This window comes from Lithobates pipiens, unplaced genomic scaffold, assembly GCF_037356315.1.
Source record: "Lithobates pipiens isolate NorthernLeopardFrog02 unplaced genomic scaffold, aLitPip1_a1.2 Scaffold_19, whole genome shotgun sequence".
NCBI classification, from domain to species: Eukaryota; Metazoa; Chordata; class Amphibia; order Anura; family Ranidae; genus Lithobates; species Lithobates pipiens.
This window is the reverse complement of record NW_027507764.1, coordinates 376,682,268-376,703,703: the sequence shown is the minus strand read 5'-3', so window position 1 is coordinate 376,703,703 and position 21,436 is coordinate 376,682,268. Positions and strand designations below refer to the sequence as shown.

Here is a 21,436-nt window from a genome sequence, read left to right as displayed (position 1 = left end):
TGAATGGTGAATTCCAGCAGCAGGCCAAAAGCAGGATAAGGGCCAGTGTGTTTTTTTTCTGCATGCAAAGGTAGGTTAGATGGTTTTCAGTGGAATAGTTCACACCAGCAGTGCTTGCAGTTCCAGTGTTTTCCAATACTGAAATGCTGTAAAATGCATCAAAAACACACTGGAATGCACCTAAAGGCACCAAAAACACTGGAACACGCTTGTCCTTATTTAAGGTTAAGAAAAAAAGAGGGGGAAAATGCACTGGACTGCACCAAAATCACACATGCAGAAAAGCATCTGGACTGCGTTTCTATAGTGTGAACTGGCCCTAAAACCCAAAATAAAAAAAAGTCTATTGCAGCTTACCTATTTTTTGATATGGTGACTACATTCATTTTATTTTTTTATTTTCACCTGTTGATCTGACCAGTAATTTTATTTTTAAACTTTCTTTAACAGAAGAAGCTAAAAGTCCAGCCATTATAGGGTTGAGACAAGGTATTAAACACTGAAAGGGGTGCTTACAGTGGTCATATTTTATTCAATCATGTAAAACCTTTATCGGTTTTTTTTTAAGTTCAAAAACATATTGCTGTACATGCTTAAAAAGTGATAGCTGGAGTTCAACTTTATTTGTTAGTCAAGTCTATGTATATCTGCTAATGCATTTCAAGTTTATGTAAATTGTCTAGTGCATCAACCCTATATACTAGATTACTATTAGATTATACTAGATTACAATGCTACAAGTATGACTGCATTGCTCCTCCATAGAGTGGAGCCACTCTGAGACAGGAAGATAGAAAACCAATGCAGCCAACACATTTAAGGATTGGCAAGCTACAAAATACAGCATTTCTGTTGTTGAGTTTTTATACTGCTTTAAGGGGAAGAAATTAAATTTAGTGCTATTTGATAAAAAAAATAAAAAAATTAAAAAGAAGAAAATACCATTACTAGAGTAAATGGACCGCTACCATATAAAAAATGTTGATTATCAAAGACATGATAATAGCCCCCATTGTCCCCATTGTAGGACCAATTATTGTACAAAATATATAAATACCACGGTATAACAAACCCCATAAAATCCTACCCACCAAACTCTCCACTATAGGGAGAGCTTTCCTATGTACAATTTTGACAGTACTGTCAATCCAACTTCCCTGGACAGTCAATATTACTCCTAAATGAAAGGGTCATGGTAGTAGAGGTAGGTGGGGTACATGGTGTGTGTCAAAGTGGGTACCCGACCAGTTTCACTGCTCAAACACGGCTTCATGAGAGATCAGATACTGCTCAGTTGGACATTACAGCAGACAGTCCTGGTGTCAATGATAGATATATAGATTTATAGAACAGTTGCTGTGCATTCATTAGCAGTGCCAACACAGCGTATATATGAGAATACTTTATTTTTTTAATATTTGGAAAATAAATGGTCTTAAGATAGGAGCATGCCTAGTGTTGTCACTTAATATTTGACATTAATATTATTGTTATTTTATATGGTAACTCTTTGATTTAATCCAGTAATGGTGTTTTCCTATTTTATTTTTTTGGTGTGAAGTCACTGTAGATTCTGGACAGAAAATCAATGTATAGGCCAACAGTTGGGTTTGTGTTTGGGTGCAATCTGAATATTTTGCTTGTAAACGTATTCATTATTTTTTTTGCAGGAGGGAAAACAGGCTTCCCTTGCAGCTGACTTTTCTATCATACAGTTTAAGCACATTGGCCGACTTCTGATGGTACACGGGCGGAACAGTTATAAAAGATCAGCAGCACTGGGACAGTTTGTTATCCACAGGGGCCTTATTATTTCCACTATGCAGGTAATATCAGAAATGCCATGAAAATCATCCAAAAAAAAAAAAATGCTAACTATATCTCTGTTTGTCTTGACCTATGCCACACAGTCACTAAACTGTGTTAGTGCAGAGTCTATGCTTGTTACAGCAAGACATTAAGACCCCTTTCACACTGCCGAGCCCAGAGCTTCACAGGTTGCTACTGGAGTCCTCTTCCACTCCTCCATGAAGACATCATGGAGCTGGTGGATGTTAGAGACCTTGTGCTCATCCACCTTCTGTTTGAGGAAGCCCCACAGATGCTCAATAGGGTTTAGGTCTGGAGACATGCTTGGCCAGTTCATCACCTTTACCCTCAGCTTCTTTAGCAAGGCAGTGGTCATCTTGGAGGTGTGTTTGGGGTCGTTATCATGTTGGAATACTGCCCTGCGGCCCAGTCTCTGAAGGGAGGGGATAATGCTGTACGTCAGTATGTCACAGTACATGTTGCCATTCATGATTCCCTCAATGAACTGTAGCTCCCCAGTGCCGGCAGCACTTATGCATCCCCAGACAATGACACTCCCACCACAATGCTTTACTGTAGGCAAGACACACTTGTCTTTGTACTCCTCACCTGGTTGCTGCCACACACGCTTGACACCATCTGAACCAAATAAGTTTATCTTGGTCTCATCAGACTACGGGACATGGTTCCAGTAATCCATGTCCTTAGTCTGCTTGTCTTCAGCAAACTGTTTGCAGGCTTTCTTGTGAATGATCTTTAGAAGAGGCTTCCTTCTGGGACAACAACCATGCAGACCAATTTGGTGCAGTGTGCGGCGTATGGTCTGAGCACTGGCAGGCTGACCCCCCACCCCTTCAGCCTCTGCAGCAATGCTGGCAGCACTCAGATATCTCCTTCCCAAAGACAACCTCTGGATATGACATTGAGCATGTGCACTCAACCTCTTTGGTCAACCATAGCGAAGCCTACTTTGAGTGGAACCTATCCTGTTAAACTGTATGGTCTTGGCCACCGTGCTGCAGCTCAGTTTCATGGTCTTGCCTATCTTCTTATAGCCTAGGCCATCTTTATGTAGAGCAACTATTCTTTTTTTCAGATACTCAGAAAGTTCTTTGCCATGAGGTGCCATGTTGAACTTCCAGTGACCAATATGAGAGATTGAGAGAGATAACACCAAATTTAACACACCTGCTCCCCATTCACACCGGAGACCTTGTAACACTAATGAGTCACATGACACCGGAGAGGGAAAATTGCTCATTACTCACGTTTGTTGCCAGGGGTTTAGACATTAATGACTGTGTGTTGAGTTATTTTGAGGGGACAGAAAATTTACACTGTTATACAAGCTGTACACTCACTACATTACATTGTAGCAAATTGTCACTTATTTAGTGTTATCACATGAAAAGATAGAATAAAATATTTACAAAAATGTGAGGGGTGCACTCACTTTTGATACTGTGTGTGTGAGTGTGTGTGTGTGTGTGTGATATATATATATATATATATATATATATATATATATATATATATATATATATAATAGAGACATGCATATCACCTGTAATTATTCCAGATGATGAACCAGAACATGAGAAATTATGTAATTAGCGCCCATTACTTGAAACTTTCCTGTTCAGGAATAATATACAGTGGAAACTTTGTACAATAATCTGAGAACATGCAGGGTACACTGGTTAATTTGCTCATACATTTTTTTTCTTTATAATACTATATGATTTTAAATTTTTGATAGAGTGAAGAGGGGTTTGAATTCTGATGGGCTTGTTATTGCTGTTCATGTACTTCACTGGGAACATTTCCCTCATTTCCTGTTCTGAAAGTGAAGTTGTCACCAGGGCAAGAAATGCAGACAAATTTCTCCTGTACAACAACAATACAACACATATAGTAAAATATAAGGAAGCCTGGAATCTCCATTTGCTTTTTTTTTCAGCGCCTGACAGTATTGTCTAAGGGACATGAAGTGAGGGGGAATCACCCTAGTGTAGCCACAGATAGCATTAAAAACCTAGCAGCAAATCTAACCTTATTCTCCCTAAAATGTAAGAAATAACTTGGAGTCTAGAGCTATATTTTAATTTTGTAATCATTTTCAAATTACCATCAATAGATAGATGCTGCATTCTGTTTTATGGTCAGTCTTGAAAAATGAAAGACAACCCACTACATACACTTGTGCATTGATTTACCTGGCATTTTTCAATTGTACTTTGTATGTATTACAATATAAAATGGAATATTCCTTAAAATATTGTTTATTTGAAGATCAGTGACCCAGCACTGAAAATGCTAAAATGTATTCATTTTTCATCTCTTGATTCCTTTTAAGGCTGTGTTTTCCTCAGTATTCTATTTCGCATCTGTTCCTTTGTACCAGGGATTCCTAATGGTAGGGTAAGTAAAAACTAGTATTTAGTTGGTGACAACGTAGTAACAAAACTATTTTTGTTTGATTACATCAGGGCCAAGATCAGTTGGTTGCCTTTTAATTATGTCTAAAGGAAAATGTTATAATTAGTTTTTCCCATATTATTCATGCACTAATAGTTAACATGGCGAGGGAGCAAAAAAAATGTCCTTTTAAAAAAACAACAGATATTTTCAGGCAAATGAAAGTAATTGACACTGCAGGGGCTGACTGGCTGCTATTCAGCTGTGTATCCACACCAGGTACATAGTTGTTTTCTCATTGACAGTAATGATGAAGCAGCCAAGTAACAGGCATGTGAAGTACTGATGGAAGAGCCGTGAAATAATCATTTGCCATACATGTTTGTGCTGTAATTGTATCTCATCAAGAATGTTGGAGAAATGCGGTAATTCATAAATTGCAACCTACCCCTTGCGGTTCTCCTTGCTGCCTCCACAGCAGGGCTCCGCTTTTACACAAGTTGCACAGTGACATTTGTAGTGTTTTCACAGCTCCCCACAATACTCTTTACAGAGATCTTAACAGGGTAGTGCCCGCTGGTTGTGATTGTTAACCTCAGTAATCTATACTATGGTGGAGGGTTTTTTTTCTCTCTTTTTTTTTTGGGATGCTATTGTGATACGCTGTCAGCACAACAAGCTAGCCAGATAAAGTACATCAATCTTGCTGAACGGCTGAGAACTTATTTCTCACCTGAGGCTGCTACATGTTGAAAGAAATGATGTTAATAGATGTATGTATTTTGAAATAACTGATCTTTTTAATTATTTTTCCAAGGTATGCAACAATCTACACAATGTTTCCTGTGTTCTCGTTGGTGCTGGATCAAGATGTGAAACCAGAAACTGCCCTTCTCTACCCAGAGCTGTATAAAGACCTCACAAAGGTAATCCACAAGGTCCATAAAACATACAAGGGAAATGCCATAGTAAATGCATCCACAGGACAGGCTTTGTGAAAACATAATACTACATGCTATTTTATTATTAAATATAAGTATGACCCGAGACTATTCTATCAATGTAGAATGTGAGCAGATAAAATATGGCAGTTGGTTATACGAGATGTAATTGGTTTTTATTAGGGTTTTATCAAAATAGGAAGATAAGTACAATAAATATAACAGTAGAAATTATGCTTTGCCACCTGATTTTCAAACAGTTTTTCATAGCTGATTGATCAGTTTTATGAATTAGGGGAGAGTGAGCATAATAAGTGGATTGCATACATCTACAATGTGAGATTAAAATGTGCTTGTTAAGCTATTTCATATGATTTAAATGCACCTTTACAGGTATATATCTAAAAACAAACGTGTAAGCATAACATCACATTGGGCAAAGGTGTCTTCCACCTAATACAATGTTACAAAAAGATTATGATCTGGTGCCTAGAACACTATGCCTCCATCCCTTACATCTACATACACAACCAAAACAAATGCTCACGGGACTTTAAATGAGGCGTAACATTAGAAAGATTTTGTATAAAACATTAATTTACGTACATCACATGACAATCTCACAAATAAAAAACAAGCTGGTTGATTATGTTTGACATACAGCAAGTAAATTACACATTATGTTGGCAATTGATCCATACACACATTACCTCAGGGTTAATTTACTAAAAAAGTGTGCATCATATAAACTCGATGCATCTACTTCTTCAGAAGTAAATGCCATCCGTATAAAATCTGTGGGCTAGAGAACACCATTTCAAAATGTGTTTAAACACTCCCTGTGAAAGGGGAGAAATATATTGTATGGTTCAACTGATGTCATTGATTAGTAAAGGGGAATACTTACAAACAAAAATAAATGTTGTAGCCCCTCCAAATGGTGCCCACCCCACAATATATGGCCCGGAAGTTGTGGAGGAGGTTCAGGACACCCTATCAGGGACATCCAAAGAGTGGCACAGGAAGCTGTGAAGATGGAATATGAAGACCCAAAGTCCTACTTGTGAAACAAAAAAAAGGCAAATCGAGGGTAATGTAAATCCCTATATACTACAGCTTCACTACCAATTATACTCAGAGGAAATGTATCCCATATCTTAAATGCAAAAGAAACGAGGGTGAATGAGATAGCTCTGTAATATAGGAGTATAGGTAGATGATTTGCCGAAAATCCTGAGGATAAAAGGATTACCAAAAGAAAACAAGAATCCTGACAAACAAAGGGAAAAAAAACAGAGTGCCATTACCCACATGAACCTATAGAAAGGATGAACAACACAAATACATATTCAGCATGCGCTATAATGTGTGGACTGAGAACCTCCAGTATGAAGAACACCAGTCTTGGGTGAACAACCAACCCCTGGAAAGCCCCCCTTAATTTATCCCCAAAGGGTGGACAGGAAGCCCCTCCCTACACCATGTGAGTCCACAGCTAAGGAACCGAGGTCCCACCATCAAAACCCACAAGCTGTGGGCAAGATGGTGCCAGGACGGTAGCCCACACCAGGGCACAACCATCTGTTTTAAAAAAAAGGTATGTTGAGGCATTGCCTTAATGACAGCGCAGGTAGCTATCTGGAAATCCACTACCCCACCACACATCTTAGAATGGGCCCAAATTAAAAATGACATTATGACAATGGAAACTCTAGTGGCCATAGACAGCAATGACCCCGAAAAAACCCACACTATGTGGACATGCTGACGGGCGCTCCAAGACTCTGATAGCTTTCATGCTGTTTATTATTGGGAGCTAATACCCTGTTTCAAATAGACAGACCCATGTGGACGGATTGTTCCATATGTGGTGAACTTATGTATGTGTGTTTGTGACCATTTTCCAAAATTTGGTAACTTTAACTGGCCTGGGTTCCCAGTTTCCCTTTCTTATTTGGAAAGTATAAATATTATCACAGTGGCTAAGTGGTTAGCTCTTCTGCATGGCAGCACTATGGTGATTGGAATCCCAACCATGGCACTACCTGCTTGGAGTTTGCATGTTCACCCTGTGCCTGTGTGGGTTTCCACCTGTTTCCTCCCACACGCCATAAACATGCTGGTAGGTTAATTGGCTCCTGTCTAAAGTGGCCCAATATGTGTATGTATGAATGTGAGTTAGAGACCTTAGATTGTAAGCTCCTTGAAGGCAGGGACAGATATGAATGTACAATATATGTGTAAAGTGCTGTGTAAATTGATGACGCTATATAAGTACCTACAATAAATAATATGTTCTCTCGCTAAATGTTTTTTCTTTTCTTTTTGCTGTTCCAAAAATTTTATGTTGTTTATAATCATTATGTAAGGAGTAAAAGAAAAAAAGAAAAATGTTTTAGTTTGCTTAGTTGATTGGTTTAGTCAGGTACATAATATTGCATATGAAGATTTTGCACAGCGTTCCAGCTTTTTTGCTTTTTTTACTATTCGTAGCCAGCTGTTCTAGGTGTCTTTTTATGTGTGCTTTGCTGCATATTGTTTTCAGACCTCTTTAGAAAACCTAAAATGCCCTGCCATACCAATCCCATGGGCGCAACCTGTATTTATTGTTTATATGAAAACGTGGTGTTTATACAGTTGTATGCATAAGTTTAGGAACCCCTGACAATTTCCATGATTGTCATTTATAAATATTTGGGTGTTTGGATCAGCAATTTCATTTTGATCTATCCAATAACTGAAGGACAAAGTAATATTTCAGTAGTGAAATTAGGTTTATTGGATTGAAAGAAAATGCGCAATATGCATCAAAACGAAATTAGACAGGTGCATAAATTTGGGCACTCTTATCATTTTTGTTGATTTGAATACAAGTATCTACTTAGCACTGATTAATTGGAACACAATTGGTTTGGTGAAGTCATTAAGCCTAGAACTTCATAGGCAGGTGTATCCAATCTTTTGAAAAGGTATTTAAGGTGGGCAATTGCAATTTGTTCTCTTTGACTCTCCTCTGAAGAGTGGCAACATGGGGGCCTCAAAACAACTCTCAAATGACCTGAAAACAAAGATTGTTCTACATTATGGTTTAGGGGAAGGCTACAAAAAGTTATAAGCTGTCAGTGTCCACTGTGTGGAACATAGTGAGGAAATGGAAGACCAGAGGCACAATTCTTGTTTAGGCCAGAAGTGGGAGGCCACATAAAATATTGGAGAGGTAAAGGCGAAGGATGGTGAGAATGGTCCACAGTCCAACCTCCAAAGACCTACAACATCAGCTTGCTGCAGATGGTGTCACTGTGCATCCTTCAATAATTCAGCGCACTTTTCACAGGGTAACGCTGTATGGGAGAGTGATGCGAAAAGAAGCCACACACCACGAACGGAGTCACTTGAGGTATGCTAACGCACATTTGGACAAGCCAGCTTCAAATTGGAATAAGGTGATGTGGACTAATGAAACAAAGATTGAGTTATTTGGCCATAACAAGGGGCGTTATGCATGGTGGCAAAAGAATGCAGCATTCCAAGAAAAACACTTGCTACCCACAGTAAAATTTAGTGGAGGTTCCATCATGCATGTGGAGCTGTGTGGCCAGTGCCGGTACTGGGAATCTGGTTAAATTTGAGGGTCGCATGGATTCCACTCAATATCAGCAGATTCTTGAGAATAATGTTGAGGAATTAGTCACAAAGTTGAAGTTACACCGGGGCTGGATATTTCAACAAGACAATGACCCAAAACTGCTCATAATCTACCCGGGCATTTATGCAGAGGAACAACTACAATGTTCTGGAATGGCCATCCCAGTCCCCAGACCTGAATATCATTGAACATCTGTGGGGTGATTTGAAGTGGGCTGTCCATGCTCAGCAACCATCAAACCTAACTGAACAGGAGATGTTTTGTAAGGAGGAATGGTCCAAAATACATTCACCCGGAATCCAGACACTCATTACAGGCTATAGGAAGCGTCTAGAGGCTGTTATTTCTGCTAATTTCGTTTTGATGCAATTTTCACATTTTGCGTTAATCCAATAAACCTCATTTCACTGCTGAAATATTACTGTGTCCTTCCGTTATTTGATCAAAATGAAATTGCTGATCCAAATATTTATAAATGACAATCAAGGAAATTGTCAGGGGTTCCTATACTTTTGCATAAAACTGTATTTAAATTTTTTTTATAAAAAGCATCAGTTTGAAAAAGAAACCATTTTGATGCCCCTTTAAGTTATCAGAGAGATCAAATTCAATTAATTTTTTTTTCAGTTTTCTGCATTTATTTACAGTTTATGATATGAGAAGGAATGTAAACGTTGTATGTACTTTGATTGTGGCTGTTCAGTATTATTTGTGCGATCCTGTTTCTTTAACATTTCCTTTCATTCTTCACAGGGAAGATCCTTGTCGTTTAAAACCTTCCTCATCTGGGTTTTAATCAGCATATACCAAGGTAAGAGAGACTCATTTAGGCAGACGAAAGGATTTTTGTCTGCCATTATTGTTTTCCTTCCAGGTTTGCTTCCGCAGGCTTAAAATTTTTATCAACAGTCATATATTGCTTTCTTTTTATCAGGTAAATCGATAGTCCGGCAATGCGTCCTGCCAATGTGCAGTGCATGATGGTTTCTTGGTATTTGTATTAATGCACATCGTTTAAAATCAGTGCTGTTTTTTAATTAATTTAAACTTTTTCCTCTCATACTGCACTTTGTTCTGTCGGTGCTGAAATTAGGGCTAAATTTGCAAAGTATGTTTTCATTACTTTGCAAAACATATTTTTGTGCTTCATAAATCAGTTATCTTATTCGTAGTGACAGAAATTACTACACAGTTATTATAGGATAAAATAGACCTCCAAGCAATTATAAAATCACTCTATAGTCTGGTTATGTATTCACTGAGATTATCTAAATGTACTTATAAATATACACACTATATTACCAAAAGTATTAGGATGACTGCCTTTACATGCACATGAACTTTAATGGCACCCCAATCTTAGTCCGATAGAACAACTTTGGCGTGAATTAGTGTGGAGACTGCGAGCCAGGCCTTCATGTCCAACATCAGTGCCTGACCTCACGAATGCGCTTCTGAAAGAATGGTAAAACATTCCCATAGACACACTCCTAAACCTTGTGGACAGCCTTCCCAGAAGAATTGAAGCCGTTATAGCTGCAAAGGATGGGCCAACTCAATATTGAACTTGACAGACTAAGCACTTGTACACATGGTCGGACATTCCGACGGAAAATGTCCGATCGGACCGTGTTGTCGGATAATCCGACCATGTGTGGGCTACATCGGACTGTTTCCGTCGGAATATCCAACCAACAAGGTTTTAGAGCTGGGCTATAAAATTTTCCGACAACATGATCCGACCGGACTTTGTCCGATCATTTGTAGAGAATTCCGATCGGACAAAGTGCCACGCATGCTCAGGTCAAATTCCTAGACCAAAGCTATTGGCTACTAGCCTGAACGTATTCCCGTCGTAACAAAATAACATCATCACGACAACTTTGTCCGACCGTGTTTATGCAACACCAGTTTTGGACAAAATCTGACGGATTTTGTTGTCGGAATGTCCGACCGTGTGTACAAGGGCTAAGACTGGGATGCCATTAAAGTTTGTGTGTGCGTAAGGGCAGGCGCCCCAATACTTTTGGTAATAGAGGGTATGTATTCAAATATATCATTATATAACTATTTTTCCCATAATCCCTTGCATAGCTAAAATATGTCAAAATATGTCAACGTAGAGTGTTTTCAACAACTGGAGGGGAAAAAAATGTAGGTAACTATAAAAGGGGAGACCTCATCAGTTCATGGATATTCTTTGGTGTTTCAGTCAGCAGGTTGGAGGCTAATATGTAAAACAGAAGGCTGCAGTAGTTAATAGGAGTGTTACAGTTGCTAGACATAAATAAATTGCAAAAGTGCCTGAACGCAATCCCCAGATCTGTGCCTCAATACAATCTTGTCTTGGAGGTCTACAGACAATTCTTTGGACTTCATGTCTTGGTTTGTGCTCTGGCATGCCCTGTTAACTACGGGGACCTTATATAGACAAGTGTGTGCCTTTCCAAATCATGCCCAATCAACTGAATTTGGTGGACTCCAGTCAAGTTGTAGAGACATCTCAAGAGATCTCAGAAATATTTTAATATCTCTAATTTATATACAAAGATCGTTATCCCTGAAATAAACAATTAGGGCAAAAGAAGAAAGGAAAACTAACTAACGGAATGTTGTCTTTGTGCCTTTTTTGTTTGCTTCCTAGTCATGCTAAGTGCAGAGATTAAATCTAGTTGCTAATTTACACTGGATATACATTTGAGCACAGGGTATTTAATGCAAGATTACACATTTCAATGTTCTTAACACATGCTTGATGACACTTTGTAAACATTGCATGTCTACTCAGTTTTTACCCTGTAACTTGTGTACAGTATGTCTTTCTGTAGCTGCAGATGTAGGGTACCATTTTACGATCTCTACTAAAGAACAAGTGAGCTATAAACTGGGTATACTTACGCAAGCTGTGGGCTGAACAGAAAAAAAAAAATCTAAGACTCCCCCATCTATGCTATACATTGCAGATGGAGGAATCTCCTGCGGCACCTATTGTCAGAATACTCAAACAGTGGCTGCATCTGATTGGCTGACAGTTTTTTCAGTTGAAGGATATTGGGTGGGAGATGGCGAATTCCAAAATTTGTATAGTGCGTTATCAGATTTAACCAAACTGTTCAATACCCTCCTGCATTTTTTTAAATTTGTTTCTGTGTTTTGTATTTGGTAATGTATGTGTGTTATGCCTGGTCATGATATAACTACAAACCACTGACAGCAAAGTAAACAGTACAGGTATTGCACTTGATGGGTTTTGCATTGTATTATATGGAAATATAGCTGGATGATTGCTGTGCTCTAACTCACTAAAACATCATAAGGGATATCAAAAGCTGTTTCATGCATGTTTTGAATTGTAACGCCCAACCCTGGGGGAAAAACAAAAGTTTTTCGATGCAGTCGGGCTGTGCCCACACTGCATGGGTCAACTGCTTGTTTTGTTTAAGGGTTAAAAGAAAGCATATGCTCACCTTATCTTTCATTTGCACCATAAAGTGGTGATCCCCTGTGGTCCAGCAGTGGTCTGTTCCTGGTCTATGGAAACACACAAGAGGGAAGTGCAACCTACAGCAATAAAACTTTTAATACATTACCAGAAAACCAAAAATGTTACACTCGCATGACCCCAATGGAAAACTGCACCTGTCAATCACAACGGAGAGCTGTGTAGTGTCTTCACTACAAATGATCCATCCAAGTGCAGCAGAGTCTCCTGTGTGTGATGTTGCCGCACAGTCATCCCGACAGGATGGTCAGGGGAGCAGATGTAGGAGAGACCCACTGTCAGCTAACAGGAGTGGCTCCGTTTGACAGCCATGAGGACTGAATAAGGAAGATTGGCTCTGATGTGACCTGAGGAGTGGCATACAGGTTGTTGTGGCCACAAGACATGTTTCTGAGGTGTAGCGTCCTATCTTACATGTCTGCATTTTTCCTGCTCTGGTTGCTGGTGCATGTTATTTGACCACTTGCCGGCCAGCCGCCATCATTATACAGAGGCCAGTCGGCACTTTCTTGCAAATTGCCGTCATTGTATGTCGGCTCCTTTAAGAGCCATAGCAGGCACACGCCTGCTGCACAGCGGGGGACACAATGCGTGTAGCTGGCAGCCGCGATGTCCACCGGCCACACGCGATCGTGGGCACAAGAGCCAGAACAGGGATGTGTTTGTAAACCTACTAAGTAGAAGCAGCCGATTTGGCTCCTCCTCTAATACATCACATCCCTTCACAGTTAGAATCACCTAGCAGGGAACACATTTAACCCCTTGATCGTCCCCTAATGTTAACCCCTTCCCTACCAGTGACATTTGCACAGTAATCAGTGCATTTTTATAGCACTGATCGCTGTATAAATGTCAATGGTCCCAAAAATGTGTCAAAAGTGCCCGATCTGTCCGCCGCAATGCCACAGTTCCAATAAAAATCGATGATCGCCGCCATTAGTAGTAAAAAAATAAAATAAAAAATGGCATAAATCTATTCCCTATTTTGTTGCAATTTTTTTTTTTTACCAAAAATCTGTAGAAGAATACATATCGGCCTAAACTGAGGAAGAAATTAGTTTTTTTATATTTCTTTGGGGGGGATATTTATTCTAGCAAAAAGTAAAAAATATAGCATTTTTTTCAAAATTGTCGCTATTTTTTTATTTATAGTGCAAAAAATAAAAACCGTAAAGGTAATCAAATACCACCAAAAGAAAGTTCTATTTGTGGGGAAAAAAGGAAGTAAATTTTGCTTGGGTAAAACATGGCATGCATGACCGCGCAATTGTCAGTCAAAGCGGTGCATTGCTGTATCGCAAACAAATGGCCTGGTCATTAAGGGTGCAAATTCTTCCGGTCCTTAACCACTTAACAACCGCCCATTGCCGATTAACGGCATCAGGGCGGTTGTTTAACTCTAAGAGGCCGTTAATTAACGGCCTCCCAGAATTCTGCTCTCGCGCGCCCCCTGGGGCGCGCACACGAGAGCATCCGTGACCGCTGGGTCCAGTGGACCCGGCGCATCACGAATCACGGTAAACGGCCGCTCATCGCGGCCGTTTACCACGTGATCGCTCCGTCAAATGACGGAGTGATCACTTGTAAACAAGCCGGCGTCATGTTATGACGCCGGTTCCTCCCTCCCCCTCTCTGTACCGATCGGTACAGCGGAGGGGGAAGAGATCGGTGTCAGCAGCGATGTGGGCTGCATCTGCAGTGCCCACATCGCTGCTCACCGAAAATTAACCCCTCAAATCCCTGCAAATACTCTGCATTACTCTGCAATTCCCTGCAAATACTCTGCATTACTCTGCAATTCCCTGCAAATACTCTGCAATTCCCTGCAAATACTCTGCAATTCCCTGCAAATACTCTGCATTACTCTGCAATTCCCTGCAAATACTCTGCATTACTCTGCAATTCCCTGCAAATACTCTGCAATTCCCTGCAAATACTCTGCAATTCCCTGCAAATACTCTGCAATTCCCTGCAAACACTCTGCAATTCCCTGCAAACACTCTGCAATTCCCTGCAAACACTCTGCATTGCCCTGCAACACTCTGCATTGCCCTGCAACAGTCTGCATTGCCCTGCAACACTCCGCAATGCCCTGCAACACTCCGCAATGCCCTGCAACACTCCGCAATGCCCTGCAACACTCCGCAATGCCCTGCAACACTCCGCAATGCCCTGCAACACTCCGCAATGCCCTGCAACACTCTGCAATGCCCTGCAACACTCTGCAATGCCCTGCAACACTCCGCAATGCCCTGCAACACTCCGCAACGCTCTGCAATACCCTGCAACACTCTGCAACACCCGCCAATACCCTGCAACACTCTGCAATGCTCTGCAACCCCCGCCGATACCCTGCAACACTCTGCAATGCTCTGCAACCCCCGCCGATACCCTGCAACACTCTGCAATGCCCTGCAACACTCCGCAATGCCCTGCAACACTCCGCAACGCTCTGCAATACCCTGCAACACTCTGCAACACCCGCCAATACCCTGCAACACTCTGCAATGCTCTGCAACCCCCGCCGATACCCTGCAACACTCTGCAATGCTCTGCAACCCCCGCCGATACCCTGCAACACTCTGCAATGCTCTGCAACACCCGCCAATACCCTGCAACACTCTGCAATGCTCTGCAACACCCGCCAATACCCTGCAATGCTCTGCAACGCAGTACTCTGCAACACCATGCTCTGAGATACCCAGCCATAGTCGGTGATACCCTGCAATACCCAGCCATAGACATCTCCCGCCGCCCTCCGCCCTCCGGTGCTTCTACCGAATCGCTAATACGATCAAAGCCAGAATCTTTTTTTTTTTCAGGCTTCCCAGCTTAGAGGTGAGATGTGGGTCTTATTGACCCCACATCTCACTGTAAAGAGGACCTGTCATGCCATATTCCTATTACAAGGGATGTTTACATTCCTTGTAATAGGAATAAAAGTGATCAAAAAAATTATTTTTGGGGAAAAAAATGTCAAACTAAAATAAATAAAGTAAAATGAACAATAAAAAAACATTTTTTTTTTAAAGCGCCCCTGTCCCCATGTGCTCGCATGCAGAAGCGAACGCATGCGTAAGTCCCGCCCACATATGAAAACGGTGTTCAAACCACACATGTGAGGTATCGCTGCGAACGTTAGAGCAAGAGAAATAATTCTAGCCCTAGACCTCCTCTGTAACTCAAAACATATAACCAGTAAAAAAAATGTAAATCGTCGCCTATGGGGATTTTTAAGTAGCGACGTTTGCCACCATTCCACGAGCGTGTGCAATTTTGAAGAGTGACATATTAGGTATCTATTTACTCAGCGTAACTTCATCTTTCACATTATGCAAAAATTGGGCTAACTTTACTGTGTTTTTTTTTTTTTTTAAGAACAAAACAGTTTTTTTTCCAAAAAAAAGCATTCGAAAAATTACTGCGCAAATACCGTGCGAGATAAAAAGTTGCAAAGACCACCATTGTATTCTCCAGGGTGTTTGCTAAAAAAACATATATAATGTTTTGGAGTTCTATGTAATTTTCTAGCAAATAAATGATGATTTTTACATGTAGGAGAGAAATGTCAGAATTGTCCTGGGTGCTCCAGAACACCTGATGGCGCTCCATGCATGTTGGGCCTCTGTATGTGGCCACGCTGTGTAAAAGTCTCACACATGTGGTATCACCATACTCGGGAGTAATAGCAGAATGTGTTTTGGGGTGTAATTTGTGGTATGCATATGCTGTGTGTGAGAAATAACCTGATAATATGACAATTTTGTGAAAAAAAAAAAAAAAGTAAAAAGAATCTTGATTTTGCAAAGAATTGTGGGAAAAAATGACAACTTCAAAAAACTCATCATGCCTCTTACTAAATACCTTGGAATGTCTTCTTTCCAAAAAGGGGTCATTTGGGGGGTATTTGTACTTTTCTGGCATGTTAGGGTCTCAAGAATTGAAATAGGCCGTCAGTCCTTCAGGTGTGATCAATTTTCAGATATTGGCACCATAGCTTGTGGACTCTATAACTTTCACAAAGACCAAATAATATCCACCAATTTGTACTTATTTTTACCAAAGATATGTAGTAGTATAAATTTTGGCCAAAATTTATGAAGAAAAAATTACTAATCTGCTAAATTTTCTAACAGAAACAAAGAAAAATTCGTTTTTTTACAGAATTTTCGGTATTTTTTCTTTTATAGCACAAAAAAAAAAAACCCAGCGGTGATTAAATACCACCAAAAGAAAGCTCTATTTGTGTGAAAAAAAGGACAAAAATTTCATATAGGTCCAGTGTTGCATGACTGAGTAATTGTCATTCAAAATGCGAGAGCACCGAAAGCTGAAAATTGGTCTGGTTATTAAGGGTGTTTAAGTGCCCAGTGGTCAAGTGGTTAAGTAGTTAATCAGGCTTGGATACCCCTCTCCTGGTCTATGGAGCCCGCTCTGGGCTTGATGACCTCAGAAGCGGTCCACAATTCCAGACTGCTAGAGTGCGGAGGTGCTGGACTAGTCTTGTGCTGGGAGGATTAGGTAAGTATATCTCTTTTTTTCTTTCCCCTTGACAAAAACAAACAGTTGACCCGTGCAGTGTGAAAATAGCCCCACTACATGGAAAAACGTTTTGTTTTTTTTTCTGCCCAGAGTTGGACTTTAAGCTATATGTATTGTGCATTTCAGCCACTGGCTTGCAAGTATAATTTTGATGTGTTTGTGTTATAGGTGCCATATTGATGTATGGAGCTCTGCTACTGTTTGAGTCAGAATTTGTACATGTGGTGGCCATCTCCTTCACTGCCTTGATTCTGACAGAACTGCTCATGGTCGCACTAACGATAAGAACATGGCACTGGTTAATGGTTGTAGCGGAATTTTTCAGCCTCGGCTGCTACGTGGCTTCACTCGCATTCCTCAATGAGTACTTCGGTAAGCACACCACACACGGCATTCTTTTTTATGTTATTGCTAAGGTGTTTTTCTGTCACTGCCTTTTTTGTAATTTACAGAACAAAGTAATTATTTAAAAACCTGAAGGCCAGCTGGCTGAACCTAGATTCCTGAACGTTTGGTTTTCTGATTAGCCAATAAAAGATATGATTCAGATGATGATAGCATTACAACATCAAACTCATCCTTGGTTGTTATATAATTGAAGTCTCCTGGCACACTCCTTTCTTTTCTACTTTTCAGCTTTGTAACTAATCTACATTTATTACTTGTTCTTGTATTTTTTGTAATAGAGCTGTGTGTGTGTAGCCTGTTCATTTTTATCTTTGTTTTAAGCCATGATCTTAATGCTTGGAAGAATGTGGTTGGGTAAAAAACAAGTTTTCACCACGGAGCAGCGGGCCTCAGTTGTCAAAACGTGTCTAGTTGACATTCTTCCAGAGCAGGATGAAAGTAAAAGGAAGAATCTACATTTGCACTTACACCCTTTTATGCATGAAAGCCTGTATAGATTACATGTAAATAATGGAGGAAAACAAAACTACCTTTTATGCATGAAGCATGGTGTTTTTAGATGACATGTAGAAAGAGGAATACAAAACTACAAGCGCATAGAGAACAATGTGTGTAATCAAGTATAATATAATTATTTTAGAGACGCCTTGTTGCTGTGCTAAGAAAATAAAACTAGAGATAGATCTACCCCTGTAAAGCAGGGTAGGCAACCTTTTAGATTGAGATCTACCTAGATAACATTTAGGAAATCAAGGATGGGGGGGGGGGGTTGGTGGTATTGGGGGTATTGGGGGATTAGGGTTTGGGGTCGTCGTCTCCCATAAACATTTTTTAGAAAAAGCCTCCAATAAAAACACATAGTGTGTCACAGTAGTGTCTTCTGCCCCGCTTCAAACCACTCCCTCACCAGTAATATATTATAACCCACACTTTAGTGTCCTCTGCCCCCCCCCCCTTCCCACAAACACACACACACACACGTGGTAGTGTCCTCTGACCCCCCACACACGGTAGTGTTATCTGACCCTCCCCTAGAAGTGGTGTCCCGTGTCCCCTCCAAAGCAGTGCCCCCTGATCCCCTTCCCCCACTGTAGTGCCCTCTGCCCCCATAGCAGTGTCCTCTGCCATCCACCTTTACTGTACTGCCCTCTGCCCCCCATAGCAGTGTCCTCTGCACCCCCCCCCCCCCACACACACAGTAGTGTCCTCTGCCCCATCCCCTTTGTACTGCCCCCTCCCCTCCATAGCGTGTCCTCTGCAACCTCCCCCCCCCCCCACAGCCGTTTCCTGTGCCCTCTGCCACCCCATAACAGTGTCCTCTGCCCTTCCCCCCACCCCAGTAGTGTCCTCTACCCTCCCCCCATAGCAGTGTCCTCTGCAAACCACCCCCCACCCCACAGTAGTGTCCTCTCCTCTGCCCCCCCCTTTTGCATAGCACTATCCTCTGCTTCTTCACTCCCAACACACAGCTGTAGGTGGCTCTCTCCTGCCTTACAGCTCTTGTACATCACAGAGGAGTGAGGGATAGCACAGTGCTGAATGGACAGCAGGACAGGGAGCTGCTTCATTTAACTTTTTATGTTAACAAGCTGATGGTGATCCTAGCAACCAATAACCTGCTAGTTAAAGGAGTTGTAAAGGTAGAAGTTTTTTTTTTATCTTAATGCATTCTATGCATTAAGATAAAAAGCATTTTGTGTGTAGCAGCCTCCCAAGCACCCCCTAATACTTACCTGAGTCCCATCTCTGTCCAGCGATGTCCACAAATCCCTCTGCCGTCCGGGACTCTCCCTCCTGATTGGGTGAGACACATTAGTGGCGCCATTGGCTCTTGCGGCTGTCAATCAACGTCAGTTAGCCAATCAGGGGAGAGAGGGGGTGGGGGCCAAAGGCCAGCTCCATATCTGAATGGACACAAGGTGCTGCAGTTTGGCTTGGGTGCCCCCATAGCAAGCTGCTTGCTGTGGGGGCACTCGACAGGAGGGAGGGGCCAGGAGCAGCAAAGAGGAGAGGAGGATCAGGGCTGATCTGTGCAAAACCAACTGCATAGAGCAAGTAAGTATAACATGTTTGTTATTTTATTTTTTTAAACAAGACTTTACAATCACTTTAACTAAAGCAGCTCCCGGTCCCGCCCTCCACCCCACACTGTGCTGCCTCTCACTCCTCTATGCTAGTAAAGGGAGAGCAATGCTGGTGGAGCCAGGGGAAAGCATTGGCACAGCCCTAATTGTGATCTACCTGTCGGCTTCCCGCGATTGACTGGTAGGTCTCGATCAATGGGTTGCCGACCCAGGCTCTAAAAGAACATGTTTTATACTTTCCTTTCTGACAGGTGGTGTGTTAAATCTTCACACTCTGCTGATATCTGACACACTAGATGTTTCAGATAGTGTTCCCCTTTCCAGGTGCTGTGGTTAAATAGCTGAATGGTCACAAGCAGCATACATAACTATTATTACAATGCACAATAGTTGAATGTACCCAGGATGGAGTGGTAACAAATTTCAGTGATGGAGTACTGGGCTGCCAGCTGTGTCCTCCAACTATGTAGGGCATCTTTAAATTGTTAGTGTTTGGCTCATGATTGCGGCACTGTCCTATTCAGTTGAATGTTCAAATTTGCCTGTCTACTTGGCATGCCACATTAAATTTTTCATGACGCAAAGCATCACAACTGGTGACTGTGTACAGTGTCCTGCAGTTTTTTGTTAGGTTTTAGGTGGGCAGTCAGGACGTGGTAAAACTTTGCCTCAGCTGCCTTTTTTACTGACCCCCTGCTCATCCCTGTGAAAGAGGCGAGCAGTTATTAGACATATAGATGAACAAATAGTAGTTGTGCATTCCAGTACACTGTCCCTGTATTCAAAGTTTAAACAGTTTAGATTTAACATTCATGACACTATGCATAGCTCCCAACTGTTCCTGATTTGGAGAGACTGCCCCTGATTTGGAATATTGTCCCTCTGTCCCTCTTTCCTCCACATTTTGGTCTGATTTATATAATTAAATATAAAATGCACTTTTTATCTTTCAAAAAGTGTTTCCCGGTGCTAAACCTTTCTTCCAATTTGTAAATTGCTGCATTTGTAAAATTCAACAGGCAATATACAGTAAAGGAATAGTAGTGGTAAAAGGCAATTGTGGGTTTCACTAATCATTTTTTTGTACAAGTCTCCTTTAAGGGGGAGTGACAAGGGGTGTGTCCTATGACTACATACTTTTACTAATAGGTGTCCCTCGTGATCTCAGAATGTTGGGAGGTATGACTATGGAATGTCAGATAAATACAGGAAAATGTGTTATGTGTGTGGAGGGAAAGAGTCCAGATTCCTTTTCATTTACACACTTCAATAATCACAGCTCATTTCAGTCCTCTTCCTTTATTAATTGCATGCTTTTCTAACTACTGTAATTTCTTCTTGCTTCTTATGCTTTATTTCTTACCTCAGGTCTTGGTAGAGTGTCATTGGGAGCTTTCTTAGGTAGGTTTTATGAAAAAATAGTCATTTGTTTTCTCTACTACATAAATGGCATTATTTAGTATGTTCTATGTTTAAAGTGTTCTATTGATATCGGTGTTGCATCCTTTACCCATGCACAAAGCCACAGATCAGTGCAATTTATAGCTCCAATTTTACTGCGATTTCATTTAACAGAAGTCAATGCAAGTCGCAATGAAACTGGAAAAAAAAACCTTTTCCAAAGTCACTGCGACATGAGTCATGGCAATTTGAAGGGTTCCATTTCCGGCAATGGGGTGCCACTTGTCATGTGATTTGGAACTGTCAAATTGCATGACAAATCGCACCAGTGTGAATCAGGGCTAAATGTGTAGTAGAAAGGTGTTACACTTTAAAGGTAACGTATGTTGTGAGAAATAGGCAGGCGGTCATTGTTGACTTCTCCATGGCTGTCCTACTGATCCATGGATCTAATGCTGTCTTTGTTTTTAATCTGGAACAAGTACACCATCCAAGATTTCTGACTTCACTTGATAGAGTAAGAAGTATTATTTACAAATTGTAATTCCCATGAAGCTGTTAAGGCTAATAGCGATAACCCTTAGATACAGGTAGTAAGGTAAAAGTGCAAGGACTGAGTCAGAGTGATGTCCTGTTGTCTGTGTTGCTGATTTAAAGCAAACCCGTTATTTTTAAATGAAATGTA

General features: G+C 41.0%; 1 protein-coding gene across 2 annotated transcripts in view; it reads left to right on the top strand.

Moving 5' to 3' along the window:
* Window positions 1–21,436, top strand: part of ATP9B (ATPase phospholipid transporting 9B (putative)) — a 534,623-nt gene that overhangs the window by 499,361 nt on the left and 13,826 nt on the right. Inside the window, exons 24-29 of one of the 2 annotated variants that reach the window (XM_077492333.1) lie at window positions 1,671–1,826; window positions 4,166–4,230; window positions 5,045–5,153; window positions 9,568–9,625; window positions 17,027–17,230; window positions 20,719–20,751. In XM_077492333.1, the coding sequence (XP_077348459.1) occupies window positions 1,671–1,826; window positions 4,166–4,230; window positions 5,045–5,153; window positions 9,568–9,625; window positions 17,027–17,230; window positions 20,719–20,751 (625 nt within the window). The remainder of the gene's footprint in view (window positions 1–1,670; window positions 1,827–4,165; window positions 4,231–5,044; window positions 5,154–9,567; window positions 9,626–17,026; window positions 17,231–20,718; window positions 20,752–21,436) is intronic. The other variant, XM_077492334.1, reaches the window with a different exon arrangement.